The sequence below is a fragment of the Aquarana catesbeiana genome, linkage group LG03 (genome assembly GCF_042186555.1).
Source record: "Aquarana catesbeiana isolate 2022-GZ linkage group LG03, ASM4218655v1, whole genome shotgun sequence".
In the NCBI taxonomy this organism is placed as follows: Eukaryota; Metazoa; Chordata; class Amphibia; order Anura; family Ranidae; genus Aquarana; species Aquarana catesbeiana.
Genome location: NC_133326.1, coordinates 641,772,833 through 641,794,366, shown reverse-complemented (window position 1 = coordinate 641,794,366; position 21,534 = coordinate 641,772,833). Strand labels below are relative to the sequence as shown.

Sequence of the window (21,534 nt, the reverse complement as noted above, 5' to 3'; positions counted from 1 at the left end):
TACCATTCACTAGTTGAGTATTAGCGTAGGGTACAGCATTCCACAGACTAGGCACACTTTCACAGGGTCTCCCAAGATGCCATCGCATTTTGAGAGACCCGAACCTGGAACCGGTTACAGTTATAAAAGTTAGTTACAAAAAAAAGTGTAAAAAAAAAAAAAAAAAAAAAAACACATACAGAAATATAAAATAAAAAAAAATAGTTGTCGTTTTATTGTTCTCTCTCTCTCTCTCTCTCTATTCTCTCTCTATTGTTCTGTTTTTTTTTACTGTATTCTATTCTGCAATGTTTTATTGTTATTATGTTTTATCATGTTTGCTTTTCAGGTATGCAATTTTTTATACCTTACCGTTTACTGTGCTTTATTGTTAACCATTTTTTTGTCTTCAGGTACGCCATTCACGACTTTGAGTGGTTATACCAGAATGATGCCTGCAGGTTTAGGTATCATCTTGGTATCATTCTTTTCAGCCAGCGGTCGGCTTTCATGTAAAAGCAATCCTAGCGGCTAATTAGCCTCTAGACTGCTTTTACAAGCAGTGGGAGGGAATGCCCCTCCCCCCCAACGTCTTCCGTGTTTTTCTCTGGCTCTCCTGTCTCAACAGGGAACCTGAAAATGCAGCCGGTGATTCAGCCAGCTGACCATAGAGCTGATCAGAGACCAGAGTGGCTCCAAACATCTCTATGGCCTAAGAAACCGGAAGCTACGAGCATTTTATGACTTAGATTTCGCCGGATGTAAACAGCGCCATTGGGAAATTGGGAAAGCATTTTATCACACCGATCTTGGTGTGGTCAGATGCTTTGAGGGCAGAGGAGAAATCTAGGGTCTAATAGACCCCAATTTTTGCAAAAAAGAGTACCTGTCACTACCTATTGCTATGATAGGGGATATTTACATTCCCTGAGATAACAATAAAAATGATTAAAAAAAAAAAAAATGAAAGGAACAGTTTAAAAATAAGATAAAAAAATAATAATAAAGAAAAAAAAAAAAAAAAAAAAAAAAAAGCACCCCTGTCCCCCCTGCTCTCGCGCTAAGGCGAACGCAAGCGTCGGTCTGGCGTCAAATGTAAACAGCAATTGCACCATGCATGTGAGGTATCGCCGCGAAGGTCAGATCGAGGGCAGTAAGTTTAGCAGTAGACCTCCTCTGTAAATCTAAAGTGGTAACCTGTAAAGGCTTTTAAAGGCTTTTAAAAATGTATTTAGTTTGTCGCCACTGCACGTTTGTGCGCAATTTTAAAGCATGTCATGTTTGGTATCCATGTACTCGGCCTAAGATCATCTTTTTTATTTCATCAAACATTTGGGCAATATAGTGTGTTTTAGTGCATTAAAATGTAAAAAAGTGTGTTTTTTCCCCAAAAAATGCGTTTGAAAAATCGCTGCGCAAATACTGTGTGAAAAAAAAAAATGAAACACCCACCATTTTAATCTGTAGGGCATTTTCTTTAAAAAAAATATATAATGTTTGGGGGTTCAAAGTAATTTTCTTGCAAAAAAAAATTATTTTTTTATGTAAACAATAAGTGTCAGAAAGGGCTTTGTCTTCAAGTGGTTAGAAGTGTGGGTGATGTGTGACATAAGCTTCTAGATGTTGTGCATAAAATGCCAGGACAGTTCAAAACCCCCCCAAATGACCCCATTTTGGAAAGTAGACACCCCAAGCTATTTGCTGAGAGTCATGTTGAGTCCATGGAATAATTTATATTGTGACACAAGTTGCGGGAAAGAGACAATTTTTTATTTTTTTTATTTTTTTTTGCGCAAAGTTGTCACTAAATGATATATTGCTCAAACATGCCATGGGAATATGTGAAATTACACCCCAAAATACATTCTGCTGCTTCTCCTGAGTATGGGGATACCACATGTGTGAGACTTTTTGGGAGCCTAGCCGCGTACGGGACCCCGAAAACCAAGCACCGCCTTCAGGCTTTCTAAGGCCGTAAATTTTTGATTTCACTCTTCACTGCCTATCACAGTTTCGGAGGCCATGGAATGCCCAGGTGGCAAAAAAACCCCCCAAATGACCCCATTTTGGAAAGTAGACACCCCAAGCTATTTGATGAGAGGTATAGTGAGTATTTTGCAGACCTCACTTTTTGTCACAAAGTTTTGAAAATTGAAAAAAGAAAAAAAAAAATGTTTTTTCTCGTCTTTCTTTATTTTCAAAAACAAATGAGAGCTGCAAAATACTCACCATGCCTCTCAGCAAATAGCTTTGGGTGTCTACTTTCCAAAATGGGGTCATTTGGGGGGGGTTTGTGCCACCTGGGCATTCCATGGCCTCCGAAACTGTGATAGGCAGTGAGGAGTAAAATCAAAAATGTACGCCCTTAGAAATCCTGAAGGCAGTGCTTGGTTTTCGGGGCCCCGTACGCGGCTAGGCTCCCAAAAAGTCCCACACATGTGGTATCCCCATACTCAGGAGAAGCAGCTAAATGTATTTTGGGGTGCAATTCCTCATATGCCCATGGCCTGTGTGAGCAATATATCATTTAGTGACAACTTTGTGCAAAAAAAAAAAAAAAAAAAAAAAATTTGTCACTTTCCCGCAACTTGTGTCAAAATATAAAACATTCCATGGACTCAATATGCCTCTCAGCAAATAGCTTGGGGTGTCTACTTTCCAAAATGGGGTCATTTGGGGGGGTTTTATGTCATCTGGGCATTTTATGGCCTTCAAAACTGTGATAGGTAGTGAGGAGTAAAATCAAAAATGTACGCCCTTAGAAATCCTGAAGGCAGTGATTGGTTTTCGGGGCCCCGTACGCGGCTAGGCTCCCAAAAAGTCCCACACATGTGGTATCCCCATACTCAGGAGAAGCAGCTAAATGTATTTTGGGGTGCAATTCCACATATGCCCATGGCCTGTGTGAGCAATATATCATTTAGTGACAACTTTTTGTAATTTTTTTTTTTTTTTTTTGTCATTGTTCAATCACTTGGGACAAAAAAAATGAATATTCAATGGGCTCAACATGCCTCTCAGCAAATTCCTTGGGGTGTCTACTTTCCAAAATGGGGTCATTTGTGGGGGTTTTGTACTGCCCTGCCATTTTAGCACCTCAAGAAACGACATAGGCAGTCATAAATTAAAGGCTGTGTAAATTCCAGAAAATGTACCCTAGTTTGTAGACGCTATAACTTTTGCGCAAACCAATAAATATACACTTATTGACATTTTTTTTACCAAAGACATGTGGCCGAATACATTTTGGCCTAAATGTATGACTAAAATTGAGTTTATTGGATTTTTTTTAGAACAAAAAGTAGAAAATATCATTTTTTTTCAAAATTTTCGGTCTTTTTCCGTGTATAGCGCAAAAAATAAAAACGGCAGAGGTGATCAAATACTATCAAAAGAAAGCTCTATTTGTGGGAAGAAAAGGACGCAAATTTCGTTTGGGTACAGCATTGCATGACCGCGCAATTAGCAGTTAAAGCGACGCAGTGCCGAATTGTAAAAAGTGCTCTGGTCAGGAAGGGGGTAAAACCTTCCGGGGCTGAAGTGGTTAATGGCCTACCCTTATGCAGGCTACCCCCCCTTCAGTCTATTATGAATGCTGCTGCTAGACTAATACACCTCACTAATCGATCCGTGACTGCCGCCCCTCTCTGCCAATCCCTTCACTGGCTTCCCCTACCCCACCATGTAAAATTCAAAATGCTAACCATGACATACAAGGCCATTCACAACATCGCCCCAGCTACATCACCAACCTCATCTGCAGATATCGCCCAAATCGTCCCCTCCACTCATCCCAATACCTCCTGCTCTCTAGCTCCCTTGTTACCTCCTCCTATGCTCATCTCCAGGACTTCTCCAGAACCTTTCCCATCCTCTGGAACTCCCTGCCCCGGTATGTCCAATCAGCCTCTAACCTGTCCACCTTTAGGAGATCCATGAAAACTCACCTTATTCAGGGAAGCCTATCCCACACCCACATAACAACTGTCCCCGAGCCACCTCCATCAAATCGTTCCCGGCATCAATTACCTTTTGTTCCACCACCCCCTCCCTTTTAGAATGTAAGCTCTATGAGCTGGGCCCTCCTGTTCCTTCTGTATTGAACTGTACTGTAATTGTGCTGTCCCCCCTCTACATTGTAAAGTGCTGCGTAAACTGTTGGCGCTATATAAATCGTGTATAATAATAATAATACATGTAAAAAGAAAAGAATTGCGCTAGGTGCTAGAAAAATATGTATATTAGTGAAAATGACAAAAAAATAGTTTTTGAAAAAATATCCTGCAGCTGAACACTATAACCCCAACATAAGGGCACAAAGAATAAAAATAAAAATATAAGTGCAGTGCTAGATAAGTGCCACAAATAATGAAATAGTGTATAATAGCAATATGTGCAATAGTGCTAATCAAATACAATGATAACAATAAGTGCAATGATAACAATAAGTGCAATAAAGCTAATCAAGTGCAAGTGATAATTAAACGTCCATTAGGGCAAAGAAAACATGAAAGTTAGTGTAAAAAATAGAGTTCGTGAGTAAAGATATCCATATGGTAAATATCCAATAAGCGATTCTAGATTCAAACTTTTTTCCACCAGTGCTGCCCGTCACCTGAGAGTAAAAAAGTGGAGGCTTACCAGAAAGTCTGTGACCGCCCTTATTCAGGGGGGTCAAAACAGGCTTAGTAGATCAATCAGGAAACACAGGAACACTGTTAGGATCTCTTAAGCTTCCTTCCAAGATAGCCGGTCAGCATGAGTGAAAAGCACCTAAATGGCACGTTCCCAGGAGACCATCCTAAGTCTGTGAATCTGCTAACCCAATAATAATACAGCATTTAATGTATGTACAGTTACTACATATTTCCCGTTAACAGAGCTGATGATTCTGCAGCCCGGACATATAAATGTTTCAAAAATATTGTACATTCCATTATTATATTACGACAAAAATTGGAGGTTGAATTTTATCTGCTTCTATAGGCCAACATCCCTAGAGTGTATGAAAACAATCTTTCCCCCTAAAAAATGGGACTTTAAAGACACAGGAGCGTAACAAAAGTCGTATAAAATTTAAAGTTTAATAGTATCAAAATTTACATAGAATAGAACAATAATATATTCAGTTTTTTGATAACTCAGCATTTTTATTCCACTCATTTTTGCATACTATTGTTCTGTCCTATGTTAATTTTGGTACTATTAACCACTTGCTTACTGGGCACTTAAACCCCTTTCCTGCCTAGACCAATTTTCAGCTTTCAGCGCTCCCACTCTTTGAATGACAATTGCGCGGTCATGCAACGATGTACCCAAATTACATTTTCATCATTTTTTTCACACAAATAGAGCTTTCTTTTGGTGGTATTTAATCACTGCTGGGTTTTTTATTTTATGCTAAAAAAACAAAAAATTGTGAAAAAAAAATGCTCCAGTCTATAATAGATGAGCAAACCCATTATACTACAGTTTTATGACCCCCCTCTGTGACTATCACCCCCCCCCCCCCCCTTCCAGTCTATAGCTTTCCCTCTGTCTTATCTCACTTGCTGATAGCTTTATTACTATTGCCATACAAATTGATCTGTATGTGTTTGTTTTTCTTTTTCCTTTCCCTCAGAGATTTTTTTTTCCTTTTTTGTTTTGTTTTACTTGAAGTGATTGTAGGCGTATTAGTGCAATTGTGACAGAGAAAATTGAGTACTGTCCGTGATACTTTTTTTATTTGCACTAACAATTTTTCAGGACAAGCTCTCGGGGTATGTCCCCTTCTTCAAGGTCCAAGCAGTACTGATTCACAAATGTTTAATAACTTGTGAATCAGTACTGCTTGGACCTTGAATAAGGGGACATACCCAGAAAGCTTGTCCTGAAAAATTGTATGTTAGTGCAAATAAAAAAAGTATCACGGACAGTACTCAATTTTCTTTGTTTTGTTTTAACATTTTACCTTCTGCTAAAACGTTTGTGAATCAGTACTGCTTGGACCTTGAAGAAGGGGACAACCCCCGAAAGCTCATCCATGAAAAACGATATGTTAGTGCAAATAAAAAAGTATCACGGACAGTACTCAATTTTCTCTGTCACAATTGCACTAATACAGCTACAATCAGCTCAAGTATAGTTTGTTATAAAATTTTGAAAACAGGTAATTTTTATCCTTCATTGATGTGCGCTGATGAGGCTGCACTGATGGGCACTGATAGGCTGCACTGATGGGTGGCACTGATGGGCACTGATACATGGCACTGATAGGTGGCACTGATTGATGGCACTGATGGGTGGCACCTGTAGGTGAAATTGATAGGCAGCACTGATCGGTGGCACTGATGATGAGGCACTGATGGACACTGATTGGCAGCACTGATGGGCACTGGTAGGTGGCACTGGTGGGCACTGGTAGGTGGCACTGTGGGCACTGGTGGGTACTGGTAGGTGGCACTGTGGGCACTGGTGGGTACTGGTAGGTGGCACTGGTGGGCACAGATGAGGCAGCTGCGGCTCTGTGTGCGGGGCCGACGTCCCTCTGACAGAAGCCGTTGATCAGCTTTTATTTTCCCTTCACGCTGACAGCGTGAGGGAACAAAGAAACGACCAATCTTCTGTTTACATCACGTGATCAGCTGTCATTGGCTGACAGCTGATCATGTGGTAAGGGGTCGGGATCTGTGATCATAGACTCGCCCACAGGGTGCGTGCAGGCAGCTCATGCACGGGAGGACGTCATATGACGGCCTCCTGGCAATTAAGGCCTGCACTGTAGCTGTCATTCGGCTATAGCGCGGGCGGGAGAAGGGTAAACTTTAAATTTAATACAGCTTTTGTTACGCTCTTGTGCCTTTAAAATCACATTTTTTAGGGGGAAACATTGTTTCCATTATCACATGGGAGATTGATAAGGACACTGCAGCCCAGTGACCAGAGCCCATTCCATCCCAGCATAGTTGCTAACCACTTCACATGATGTACATAGAAGTCCATTTATTCCAGTGAAATGTGATTGGCTACAAAAATGTTTTTGTTATGAAGGCTAAATTCACAAAATTGTACTGATCTTATTACACGTTTCGTTAACACAAAAGTTCCTGCATAATGATCAGTAAATACTTGTTTAAAATTGTCCTGTTTTTTTCTCCAATACCTGCATCTGGTATACGAGGTATAGGTACGTCCTCTGGTGCAGATTTTTGGATTTTGTGTTACAGATCTGAATGCAGTGCATTTATACGCACCTCTGTGAATGTCTCCAGCTGCATTCAGATTCGTAAATAAAAATGCTTGTAAATGTGTTTTTTTTTACAGCCGTGTGAATGAAGCCTTAAAGAGTAGCTCCACTTTTGTTGGGAAATAAATCACCCAGAGGGGAATATTTATGTACATTGCAGTGATATTAACAAACTTTGTTGCAGATTCCTACCTTTTGTTATTCCAAAGAAATAGCGGTTTGTCTTTGTGTAGCCAGGTGCAGTCTATTTTCTCCACTGCAGGTGGCGCTCACCCATAGTGACAATGCAGGTGGAGAAGGAAGTCAAGAGGAGCCTCATTCCTCTATAATCTCCTTGGTCACAGAGAGGCAGCATCAGATTGGATGCTGGCAATCCCATGTGACTTTGGCAGCCATCTTGAGTCATGCAGAGTCTATTTAAAACCCAGGCTCCCAGGTGTGGCACACGTTTCATGTGTGTACAGAGTACGGACAGGTCACTCCTCTGTCAGGGACAGTGCTAGCATCAAGGAGAGGTTCCAGATGAGTAGGGAAAGTGCAGGGACACGCCTGGAAGCCTCCCCACTTGGGTACGGACCGGCCAGGCTGCATTCTGCCCCTTGAGACAGACACTGTTGGCACATCTGAAAACTACTGCTACCACTCATCACTGTACATCCTTTGAGTGTGCCCGGTTTGGTTGTCCTACCACGGGGCTTGTTGTATATTACTGAACTTCTATTTAAATACAGTTTTATTTTCTGCAACAAGATTCTTGAGTGTTTACTGCCACCGCACCACGCTGCACCTACCCACATGTGTCCATGTGCAAAATGAATGTGAATAGGAGTGACTTTATAATTAAGAATCATCTGCTGCACTTGCAAGGCTCTAATGAGGAAAGCGGCAGGGTCATCATCCCTTTAGATGTGATTTCCCTTAGGGAGTATCTCACCAAAAATGAAATTTTTGTTGCAGGGTATGCCCAAAATCTTACTTGTATCTTCGTGCAGACTTCTGGAAAACTCAGTAAGCCAATCACACAAGCATGAAATTACATTTTTAGGGGTGTTCTGTACACCATCTGTGTACAGAATGCCTCCAGGTAGCCATATTGCATTGCATATTACAGAAAATTAAATCACTGCAGATTGAAAAGGAAAGGCAATTTTTAATAACATTTAAAGCAGAAGTCCAGCCAAAGCTCGTTTGGCTGGACTTCTCCAAAGGATCACAGGAGTTAAATTCTATTTGCACTCCTTTTCCCCCATTTTCAGCAGAGAGCAGACTGAAGTCCGCTCTCTGCTGACGTCACAAATCAGTCCAGGCACCGCGTCATCCCGACAATGAAAGTCTGGATCCACCTGGTGCCTGGACTGATACCTGTCTCAGCCTCTCAGTGAGCCACTGAGATCCTGAGCCGGCCGCTCCACCCCCTCCACAGCTCAGCGCTCCATTGGAACCCATTTGATTCTAATTTTTCTTGCATAGCACTGCATTAAGAAAACATTAACTGGAATTAGGTTGCTGTGAACAAAGAGAACATTTTACTTTAAAGTGACTAAAGGCTAAAGGTTTCTTACCTTCATGCACCTTTTGTATTAAGGTTTACCTTAGTCTCCATCTCGATCCAGCGGTGCTGCTCTCTCTCTGCCCCCTGCATGGACTTAGTGAGAGCACTGCTACTGTCAACTAAATCCAGGGGCGAGGGAGCAGGGGGGTGGGGCTAAGCTGCACTGTGTGTGTCAATAAATGCACACAGTGCAGCTTGGGATCAAGCCCAGGCAAGTGCACCCTTAGCAAGGGGTTTGCATAGGGGGCAATCGGAAGGCAGGAGGAGCCAAGAGCACCAGAAGCGCTGTTAGGGGACCCAGAAGAGGAGGATCAGGGCTGCTCTGTGCAAAACCATTACACAGGACAGGTAAGCATGGACAGATTTGTTTTTTTGTTAAAAAAGAGCCTTTACAATCACTTTAAGACTTTTTAGTGCAATCTATAGACCATTGAACATTCATTATCACAAAGACACTTTTTTCTTAGGAAAAAAGAATTTTATTGCAAAAGCCTTTAAATAAAAAACACATTAAAACAAAATTTACAGACATGTATTACAAATACCCTAATGTGGAACTATGGTCAAAATAAAAAAAATACCTATGATGCAATCTATCACTAGCATTAATGCAGCAGTTTTTTTCTTCTTCTTTTTAAAGCCCCTATTAAACATAGATGTATTACTGACTGATCCTGGCAATAGATCAGTTATTTTGGAGTTTTCCATTGGCCAAGATGCTCGGCAGCTTTAATGGATATTTTTTTTTAATTTTTCCAAAAGAAAAGAAACAGTTGCTGTAACTGTCAGCTGATGTAAGGCTATAATATGTTTTTTTCTCTCGCTTAAAAGGAGAAGTACAGCCATAACTCGTTTGGCTGTACTTCTCCTGTGGATCACAGGAGTGCAGTCCGTTCTGCACACCTGTGACCCGTTATCAGCTGACAGTGAGCTGAGGCCCGCTGTCAACTGATGTCACAGAGCTGTTTCAGGCTGGGGAAAGATGGCGACCATATGGTTGGGATCCGCCCAGGAGCCTGGACTGGCACCTGGCTCAGCCTCTCAGCAAGCCACTGAGAGCCTGAGCCAGCTGCTCCCACCCTTTCCACAGCCCAGCGCTCCAGGGAGCACAGGGGGAGGGGGTGGGGCTGCAGACACCAGGTCTCTGCTCAGGGACCACTGAGAACCAAGCGATCAGTGGTGTTTAATCGCTTGGTTCTCAGCCTTAGAGCCAGCGAGGGACAGGTACAGCATCAGACCGATGCTGTATCCACCTAGGTATGGTTCTAAGAAAAAAAATACTCATACTTAAAGTCCATTTTAAACTAAATGCATCTAAAACAATCCTGTCCACAGAGCAACAACACTGCTGTGTGATTTATTAGCTGAACAAACAGCAGTGTCACCCTGTTCAAGGAAGTGTAAAAATAACATGACTACTGGCAGGATCAACAGGTAACAAAACTATGGTGCAGAAGAAAAAATAACTGCTGTGCTAATGTTACTGACAGATTGGATTATATATGTAATTTGTTTTTTTTTTGTTTGTAAAAGACATTAAAAAGTTATTGAAAAGGCATAAATCTCCAAAAACCTTCCCTTTGCTACCCAAGACAATTTGAACATGGGGTTCTGTATAATGTACAACTTGCCAAAATTCGAGCCATTGGTGGCCCTTTTGCCACCATCTAGCTCTGAAAAAGTAAATTTTTTAAGGAGCTGGATGGCCAAAATAGTTGGCTAGCAACGCCTGCATCCAATCAGAGGCAGTTACTGTTCAGGCATTTTGACAGCCATAGATGTTGGCTGTCAGAATTCAATAGCCAGCAGGGCAGAAGCCTTCATCCATGCTGTTTAGTGTGTATGGAGGAAACTGTTTAATTTTTCGTGTTCAGCTCCTGGGCTGACCAAGAGAAACCTATATACATATGGCTAGCCTTATAAGTCTGTAAGGCTCGTTGAGCCAATACTCAGGATTTATTTTGTTTATCTCTTGAACCTGAATGCAATTGAACACTCCCATTACCCAGAAAGCTGGCATAACCGTGAAACAAGATCAACGGTGCTCACCCATTTTCTTGGTGAGGACGAAAAGTCCCTTCAAGCCCCTTTTATTGAGACATAAACTCTAAAGTGTTCTTGGAAAGCGAAGACCACTGAGAGACAAGAACAACTATGAGGAACAAGACACAACTATGGGGATCGACTTACCTGTGGCCATCACACTACCGCTTTCATTCTTCTTTTACCAGTTCAAGTCAACACTTGAATGGTTGGCAACATTCACTTTTAAAAAATATGGTGGACAAAGGCATTAGGGTACAACCCCTCAATGACTGAGGCATTTTAGTCCCTGCAAGACCAGAGACAGTTTTTGGAGAAGAATTTAACTGAGACCATCTTAGTATACAGTAGACATGAACATGCACACTTTACCAGTACACAATCCTGCAGATTAAAGTGCAATGCAAAACAGCCCCCACGTCTAAATTCTGGTGTGAAAATGTACTACAGATATAGGGTTGGGTCGTCTTTAGCTGGTCTTGAAGCAAGTAAAGTGTCACCCCACCTTAAAATTATAGTCTTGAAAGAGTTTTTGATCTGATCCTACCAACCTTGGACTTATGAGTTGTCCTGTCCACCCTATATGCTTCTACTCAACCTTTTAAATAAAATACAACACAAAATAAATAGAACATGTAAAAGGGGGAGTGGGAACCATTGGCATTCACAGTAGGCAGCAGGAAACTCAAGTGTAGATATCAGGATTCCCCAAGATGAATAAAGAACTATTAGGTAGTTTTACAATAAAGCATCTAGAATGAGTAATGTGGACTAACCCCTCATGGGGGCAGTTCATTTAATCTAAAAGCCAACGCTTACTTTTAAAGCAGAACTACAGGCAAGCGATAAGTACACAAATTACATGGATCCTTCTAAAAATACTTTGTAATTATTTTGCCACCCTGCACAGAGGGCAACACTATTATTTGCAGTTACACCCGCTCATTGTTATACGAACAGTAATTAAAATACATTTTTTTAATGACTACATAACTGGACTGGGTGTCCTTTTCATCTTTGTCTTGAGTTCTGCTTTAAGAAGCCTTGGCATGTGAGATTCTCTAGACATGGAAGTAGCTACATTCTTTCAACCACTTTGGTTACCTTGTTCTTGAGATTTGCACAGCTCCGAAAGATATAATTCATAATCAAAGTAAAAAATAAAATCTAGCTTATTAAACATATAAACATTACAATTTAATGTAAAAAAAATACATCTACGCACAACAAACATTTTTACTAGATATAAAATCAAATAATATTCTGAGATATGCATCTAAAATGCACAGAATTTGAACTTCAATTATATTGCCAAGAGGAGACAATTAAGGCTGGGTTCACACCATTGCAAATGGGATGCGCGATCCCAGCATCCAATTCGCAATAGCGGGAGATTTTGACCGGATCACTAAGGAGCCTGTTCACATATCTCCGCAGTGGGTCTGGTGCGTTTTGCAGTAAAATTCGGGCTTAAATCGGACCTGAAACGGTGAACCAGCACGCACCGGACCCCTGCTGGGAGCTGCATGTGGCTCATATGTGAACTGAGCCTTAATCCGCGTACACACGGGTGGGCTTTTCGGCCGGACTGGTCCGTCTGACTTTCCGACGAACTTTCAACTGACTTTTGACGGACTTCCGATGGACTTTTTAACGAACGGACTTGCCTACACACGATCACACCAAAGTCCGACGGATTCGTACGTGATGACGTACACTGGACTAAAATAAGGAAGTTGATAGCCAGTAGCCAATAGTTGCCCTAGCGTCGGTTTTTGTCCGTCGGATTAGCATACAGACGAGCGGATTTCTGGGTCCGGCTGAGTTACGACGTAAAGATTTGAAGCATGTTCCAAATCTAAAGTCTGTCAGATTTTCGACTGGAAAAGTCCGCCGAAGGTTCCGATGAAGCACACACAATCGGATTGTCCGCTGGACTCGGTCCGTCGGACCAGTCCGGTCGAAAAGTCCAACCGTGTGTACGCTGCATAACACAAAATGAAAGATTCTGTAACCAGAATCCTGGTACTGGCATTGTTTGCTGCTGGATGTTAGTCTTTGGTGCATAGCAGGGGTCTCCAAACTTTTCAGTTTGAGGATTACATTGTATATTTTACATACATTTCTGAGCTTGAAAAAAATCTCCATTAGTTCCCCGCTTATATCAGGGTCCCCATGAGAGTCCCCATCAGTGCCCTGCATTACATTATGGGTGGAGGGTTCAAGCATTTCTATAGCCTCAAATACTGTAAATAGTTTTTATAGTAGTAGTTTATTTGTAGATATCACTGTCAAAAATGTAATTTCTTATCACATTATATTTTGGATCTGTATTCTATCCCTTTTACTGTTTTGTCTACCCTCATTCCTTTCCTATTCCATCAATCCCTCATCACTTTTCTTTTCTGTCTCTCCCAATCCATGCCCTATATTGCCTGTCTCCTCTCCAGTTCTGTACCATCTATTCCAATTTTCATTCTTCTTTGTCCCTCTTAATTCTGTCCTTTCCTGCTTCTCCCTTTCCTATTTTATTTTGCCCACCCTATTCTACTCCAAAACCATCCCTCTTCTATTCCTATTTGATCCTAATTTGCTTCTCCGAGTTTCTGGTCTAATGTGCCCTTATAGCTTATTGGGTCCATTATCATTCCATTCTATTAAATTTTCCATTTCCATTCCATCCTAATTTTCAGTGATAATGTATGTCACTTTGCCCATGGTAACCCATTGGTCCTCATCTCCATCCAGTCTTGTTGTTTCTACCTTGTTAAGGGTCATTGGCATCCTTTCCCATATATCTTCATTTATGTTGTCCCTTTCTAGCCATCCCATCCCATTTTTATTCTATCCCATCTTTCCTAATTCACTGCCTACTTTTACCAATTCCCTCATTACCGGATCTGTCTCCTTTCTTAATCTTTCTGTCTGCTTTCCACTTCATTTCTTATTATTTTTAGATGTGCAACAAAATGTTTTAAATGTCCCCAAAAGTATTTTGCTCTATCTATCCATTCTGGCCAACTGTCCACCTTTCCCGTGTATCTGTGGTTCTCTCTTGTATACAGCATCTTTATCATTAATGCCTATCTCTGGTTTTAGCCTAAAGTTTACACATCTTTTCACATTGATCATATTTACTATGTGCTGTAGATCTATGCCTACTTTGCCAATCTGCCCCGCAATATTGTGCATTTTAGTGTTTTTCTATAGTATCTAGCTCTAATAAAAAGAATGCATTATTCCCAAACTATAGTAGTATTGCCAATTTAACATTATTAAATCCTTAGGACAGTAAAGTACTGTAGATATAATTAAGTGTAACACCATACCAAACAAACACACACAGAAATCTGTACAAAATATAAAGAATAAGATCTATTAAAATGTATCATCCAGGTATAATAATATCCAGATGGCAACATTCAAATGAAATGAATAGGACGCAGGAGCCCCTCATATATACAAGCTTCACACCCAGATTGTTCATACATGATCGTGTTCCATGCATGTGTTTTTTGATTGGGCCTGGTCCTTTTTTTTGCTGGTAAGTATGCAGAAGGATCTGCGTCAGACATCGGTATTCGGCCAGGCTATACATTCAAAATGTCTGTGCTGAGAGTACAACTTAAAATGGGTAACTAAAAAGCCTAGACTGAATCTTTTTCCTGCAGTGGAACTTCTGAGCTGTTAGGCTTTTTTGGTGTTCGTTTCATAAGGTCAAAAAAAAACTTTTTTTCCCTTATTTTGAAGAAAATAGTAAATCATGAGGATTACACTGGCTACTAGCGCAAACACCCCTACGCCAAGAAGAGCTCTCATAAGTTTAGCGTTATCTGTAGAAAAAAAGCAAAAAAAAAGCAAATTAGTTTCACACTTCTTACATAAATGTATAAACTCACCTGAACGCATTTTTCATTTTCCATTATTGCTAAGTTTCTAATGAAAGTTTGTTACCATAATCTCATTATAGTTTTTAAGGGAATTACATGTGAAGCCAGGTGCCGGACTACAGAAGCATGGAGAAGGAGACTCTTTACAGTCAGTTTGCATTCACTTTCTGCTGTTGTGCTGAATGTTGTTGGACTAGGGGGGACTATAGCCAGAAAAGTCTATAGATTCTTATGCAGAACGCTGAGGATGATAGGAATTAAAGAAAAAGTTTACCTTTGGGAACATGTTACATGTTCCAACTGTTTTTAGGGTGGAACATGCAACATGTTCCCACTACTGCAACCTTTCCCGGACCTCCCACCACTAGTGACAGCGAGCCGGGGATCTTCTCCCAAAACTTGCTGTCACCGTTTAAGAAAAAAAACACTGGCATGCGGGTCTCGGCCCCTGGCCATGTCATTCACAGAGTTCTGTGAATGGGAGTACTTACAGCCTTTGCGGCTGACAGCTTGTAATTTTAAGTGAACTGCCAGGGTGCTGTTGAGCTCTCTAGGTAGTTCATGGTTTCTTCCGGTCATTGTGTAACTGCCTGCCAGTATGAGGTACGAGCAGACAGCTTACACTGACAGTCTGAAGGAGTCCTGCAAGGCACCCCCTCCCCCACCCCTGTAACAGCAGGCCAGGGATCTTCTCCCTGCACCAGCTGTCACTATTTGAAAAAAAATGCGGCCCGCCCACAATGCTCTGTGATTCATTTACAAAGTTCTGCGACTAAATGAAGTACTGACATCTTTTGCGGCTGATAGCTTGTAGTTCTCAATGAACTACCAGGGCACTGTTGAGCGCTCTAGGTAGTTCTTTCAGTCTTCCTGTCATTGTGTAACCGATTGCCCATACAAGGTACAAGCAGAAAAGCTTACACTGACAGTCTGCAGGAGACCTAAGGTGCAATGCCTGTGTCCCCCACACGGAACTTCTTATAGCTTTCTTTCAACAATGGCTTTCTTCTTGCCACTCTTCCATAAAGGCCGGATTTGTGAAGTGCACGACTAATAGCTGTCCTGTGGACAGATTCTACCTGAGCTGTGGATCTCTGCAGCTCCTCCAGAGTTACCATGGGCCTCTTGCCTACTTCTCTGATTAATGCTCTCCTTGCCCGGCCTGTCAGTTTAGGTGGACGGCCATGTCTTGGTAGGTTTGCAGTTGTGCCATACTCTTTCCATTTTCAGATGATGGATTGAACAGTGCTCCGTGAGATGTTCAAAGCTTGGGATATTTTTTTTTATAACCTAACCCTGCTTTAAACTTCTCCACAACTTTATCCCTGACCTGTCTGGTGTGTTCCTTGGCCTTCATGATGCTGTTTGTTCACTAAGGTCTCTTACAAATCTCTGAGGGCTTCACAGAACAGCTGTATTTATACTGAGATTAAATCACACACAGGTGGACTCTATTTACTAATTAGGTGACTTCTGAAGGCAATTGGTTCCACTAGATTTTAGTTAGGGGCTGAATACAAATGCACTCCACACTTTTCACATACCAGTATTTATTTGTAAAAAAAAATTCCTTCCACTTCACAATTATGTGCCCACTTTGTGTTGGTCTATCACATAAAATCCCAATAAAATACATTTACATTTTTGGTTGTAACATGACAAAATGTAGAAAATTTAAAAATGTCAAAATACGTTTTCAAGGCACTGTACATAACTATGAACATTCTGAATTTGTTCCCCTTTGGGGGTTGGTTTTTTAATAATTGGCCAATTATGATTTTTTTAGTTAGATAGTGGGTTTTTATATGTTCTAGGTTATAAGTGCTCAATGATGCTATTTTTATTTAACCGCTTAAGCCCCTGAAGATTTTACCCCCTTCCTGACCAGAGCACTTTTTGCGATTCGCTACTGCGTTGCTTTAACTGACAATTGCGCGGTCCTGTGACATTACACCCAAACAAAATTGCCATCCTTTTTTTCCCACAAATAGAGCTTTCTTTTGGTGGTATTTGATCACTTTTTTTTTTTTTTTGCGCTATTTTTTACTTTACTTTTTGCTATTGCTATAATAAATATCCCCAAAAAATATATTTAAAAAAACACATTTTCCCTCAGTTTAGACCGATATGTATTCTTCTACATATTTTTGGAAAAAAAAAAAAAAAAATCGCAATAAGCGTATATTGATTGGCTTGCGCAAAAGTTATAGCGTCTACAAAATATGGGATAGTTTTATGGCATTTTTATTATTATTTTTTTTTTATTAGTAATGGCAGCGATCTGCGATATTTATTGTGACTGCGACATTATGGTGGACACATCGGACACTTTTGACACTATTTTGGGACCATTGTCATTTATACAGCGATCAGTGCTATAAAAATGTACTGATTACTGTGTAAATGACACTGGCAGGAAAGGGGTTAAACACTAGGAGGCGATCAAGGTGTTAAGTGTGTCCTAGGGAGTGATTCTAACTGTGGGGGGGGGCTGCTACTCACATGACAGCGATCACTGCTCCCGACGACAGGGAGCAGTAGATCGCTGTCATTTCACTAGGCAGAACAGGGAAATGCCTTGTTTACATAGGCATCTCCCCGTTCTGACGCTCTGTGACATGATCGCCGTCCGTGGGTCCCGCAGGCATGGTCACGCGCGCGCCCGCCAACCCTGCCAATTAAAGGGAATGTACAAGTACACCCATTTGCCCACCACTGCCATTGTGCCGACGTATATCAGCGTGCAGCGGCCGGCAAGTGGTTAATTGTTACATCGCTCTCTCTCTATCACAAGCTTATACCTGAAGGAATATTTAACATTTCTATCTAGAAATGAAAAGGGCCACCTTTGGCTCTGGAAATATGAAAAGAGCTGCAGTAGCCTCACTTACTGTATATTGTGTTATTTCTACTGTAGAACTTATTTGTAAAAAGTACCCCAGTATTTGATACAGATGGATTTGATAGGTACAATAATCCTCATAAAGAATTATTACATCAGTGTTTCTGCAATACATTATCAGAGTTCACCAAAGGAAGGCCCTGCATGTAAAACATGTAACCACAGGACGTGTTTTTTTTTTAAATCATGGGGGTTGGTTAGGAAGGATATTGGGTTACTACACAAGCAAATAGTAGATTTCCTTTTTTAAATGAAATTCCTTTTAATGTCTCCTGGCATTACTTACTAGTACTTTTAACTTCTAAATCCCATGGTGTGGATGAATGACCATGTTCGTTCTTGACGTTACAGGTGTACGTTCCGGTATGGTAAGATGATGCTTCTTTGATGGTGATCGATCTGTTTTCTTGGGAGAATTCCACCTGAGCATGGGGTGGGATTTCCCAGCTGTATGTAGGAGAAGGCAGAGCATCTGAATGACAAGTCAAATTGACAGAATCTCCAGTACTAACTGATGATTGTGTTGAGATGTTCACTGTTGGGCGCTCTGGGGGGTCTGAAAAACAAAAGATCCTCATGTATAATCTATGTTTATTGGGTTTTCAAGTTATGTACAAAGTTATACAATGTAAAATTTTGGAGGTCCTTAAATAAGGAAAAGTGCTGTACAGTATTTTATATAAACAGTACATGACACCATATTACAGCCATTCTCAACCAGGGTTCTTAATTGACCATCCATCTGATGGTGCCCATATAGTTCCAGGCCAACACCAATTGGCAGAGGCAGCAGCATGACACCAATGATCTTTTTAGCTATCTGTGAGAGTAGCGTTCTGACAACCACTGTAAGGGGCACATTCTTCCCACCAATGTAATGGTAATTCTTCCCACTGAACCAATGTATTGGTTTTCCCAAGGGTACCCTTAGACTTTAAATTATTTTAAAATGGGGGTGTGGCTTGGCGCATGGAGGAGTAAGCTGCTCTCTCTCGGAGCTCCCGCACACGCCGGCTCATTTGAGGATCTCAGTGCTTCCCAGCACCGCTATCCAGGTTGGTTATGGGGAGAAGGGGTGGGAGAGACAGGCACCGAACCCCCGATCCACAACCAGAAGGAGACATTGACCGTTTTTTCACTCATTTGGGCCACAATCGCTCTGGCCCCCGCCCCGTCCAAGATGGCGCCCGCCCGGACCCCTGGTACACATGCTGCCTCACAGGGAGCTGTTACACAGCGCTCCACGCCACACATGAAGACCAGACAAAGGCCCCGGTCTCCCCCTGACTCTGAAACAGGATCGGTCCGCTCTGCATGCCATTCCCCTGAATCTCATAGATCCTATAGTGGATGGGACATGGAAGCATATATTAAAGCTCTCCCTACCAGACACGATTTTGAGGCTTGTGTGCAACGTTTAGAGCGTACAACATACAAACAAGAGATGTCTGAACTACGCAGAGATATCACTAATAGAATTGAGGAAGTGGAACATAATATGGAGGAGACTGCATCCACCTTGCAAGTGCATGACACTATTTTGCACGAACACACCCTCCAGATTCAGCAATTGATGTACCATCAGGACGACCAGGAAAACAGGGCCAGACGTAACAACATACGCATACGCGGTCTCCCTGAATCTATTGAAACCAAAGATCTAGCACCAGCAGTCACTGCCATGTTCAACGAACTGCTCCAGAAAGATAAAGACGCACCACTGGAACTCGACCGTGTCCACAGAGCTCTTGGCCCCAAGAACCCGAATCTAGAACACCCCAGAGATGTGATTTGCAGAGTGCACTTCTATGCGGTTAAAGATGCTATCATGCAAGCTGCACGCTCTCAATCCGCCATATACTTCAATGACACCCCTGTGTCTCTTCTCCCTGATATCTCCAAATTGACTCTGGACATGCGGTGGGCTTTAAAACCCCTGACCGGAGCCCTTCAAGCAAAACAGATCAAATACCGCTGGGGTTTCCCCTTTAATCTGTCTCCATCTCAACACAACGCATCAGCGCCTTGAGGCGATTCAGTTCGCATTTGCAGCGCTTTACAAATCATTCATTCATTCATACTTTCATTCATTCACGAAGGAAAGTCGGCGACGTTTCGCACATTAGGCGATCTCCTCAAGTTCCCTGGAACTTTTGAACTGCCACAGATCTCCATTCCTGATTGGCCACTCCATGCAGCCACCCCTGGCTTCAAACCAGGTTGGCAGAAGCGATCAAAGAAGAACAAACGGCCCAAGTCGGACTTTTACTCTGCGACTGATGGATGAGCCCCCGCCTCTGACATTTTGCCAACTTTTTCCCCACAGGTTTCTGGCCTGTGGTGACCTCCCCGGTTGCAGTTTCGTTGGGACACTTGTATACTAACCCAATTTGTTTCACTTCCTTAATACAGGATTTATGTTCTTGTTTGCATCTCTTGATCCTTTTGATGAGCGACGGGCCGTTATACGGACATCGTTCATCAAATTTCTCGTTTTTCCCTAACCATGTCTCATCCCTTCCCTTCCCTTCCCTCCCCCCCCTCCTCTCCTCCCCCCCTCCGCTCGTCACCCCTTGCCATATAGGTTTATGGCTTGTTGCTGGGAAAATGGCTCTGCATGCTGCTCATTTATTTGGGTATCTATAGGGGACATGCTCTTCTAGGATACTACTTGTAGTGTTTCTTGCCCACGCAGCAATGCGGAGCCCTGAGATGTTATACTTATTGTTGTCAGATTTTGTTTTTTTCCAGAGTTTTTGCCCGGTGTGTGCGGGCTCCTCTCTGCATTGACCACTGTTTCCCCACTTAGGTTTTTCAGCATCCTTAGGGGTTTTAGCTGACACGTTGTATACAACACTAGTAGTGAGGCTGTTCCGGCCTCATTTTCTCTTCTCCATCTCTTTTCTTTTTCTCTTACTACTTCACTTACATTCCTTCCTTTATTTCACCACTAGATGTCCTTCCTCTCCCTTTACATTCCCCTCCACCCAATCCTTTGAGATAGTGAACCTCCCTCTTATCTGTTCACTTATGCCAAATAAATTTGTTTTCTTATGGCAGCACAAACCGCCTTGAAAGTCTCCTCATTAAACTGCAGGGGTCTCAACGTCCCTGAGAAGAGACGGCAAATATTTTATCATTTTCACAAATTGCGAACGCAAATCCTTCTCTTACAGGAAACCCATTTTAGATCAGATAAAATCCCACAACTCCTTCATAAACAATACCCTGTTTGGTTTCAAAGCACCAACCCCTGTGCAAAATCTAAAGGGGTCTCTATAGCCTTCCACACATCTTTTACTCCAGTTGTCCTTGACACTTATATTGACCCGTTAGGCAGGTATATTTTTCTTAAATTGTCTTACATGAATGTAATTTACACTGTTATTAACGTATATTCTCCTAACCAGAACAAAAACAATTCCTCTCTTCTGTGATCGCTCGTTTGAAAAGATTCTGCACAATCAACATGATCCTGGGAGGGGACCTCAATGCCACCTTGATACCTCGTCTTGACTCCTCAACTGGTAAGTCCTCGATTTCCCCAACCTCCCTGACCAAAATGAGAACACTCCTATCTTACTTATCCTTTGTGGATGTATGGAGGATGCTAAATCCCACTACCAAGGACTACACTTTTTACTCATGGCACATGCCACTTACAGTAGACTGGATTATCTCTTTATTTCCCAATCTCTACTAGATTTTTTACCCTCCGCTTCTATTGGTCTCACTCTTTGGTCTGACCACTCCCCTATTCACATGAGCTTAGGACGTACTCCTACACGTAATCGAAACTCATCTTGGAGACTAAACGACAACCTCTTGGTTGACTTGGTATGCTCTCAGTACATAGCACAGACCATTAAGCACTTGTTTCGGATCACGCCCATGACACCACTAATCCATTTACGAAATGGGAAGCTCTCAAATGCGGACT

At 41.8% G+C, this 21,534-nt stretch overlaps 1 protein-coding gene across 1 annotated transcript in view; it reads right to left on the bottom strand.

The window, feature by feature from the left end:
* Positions 1–10,243: 10,243 nt before the first annotated feature.
* The window catches only part of ICAM4 (intercellular adhesion molecule 4 (Landsteiner-Wiener blood group)), a 91,186-nt gene continuing 79,895 nt past the window's right edge, over positions 10,244–21,534 (bottom strand). The window contains exons 6-7 of the mRNA XM_073622554.1: positions 17,881–18,150; positions 10,244–14,635 (exon numbers count right to left, since the gene is read on the bottom strand). Coding sequence (XP_073478655.1) covers positions 14,520–14,635; positions 17,881–18,150 — 386 coding nt within the window. The 3' untranslated portion in view covers positions 10,244–14,519. The remainder of the gene's footprint in view (positions 14,636–17,880; positions 18,151–21,534) is intronic.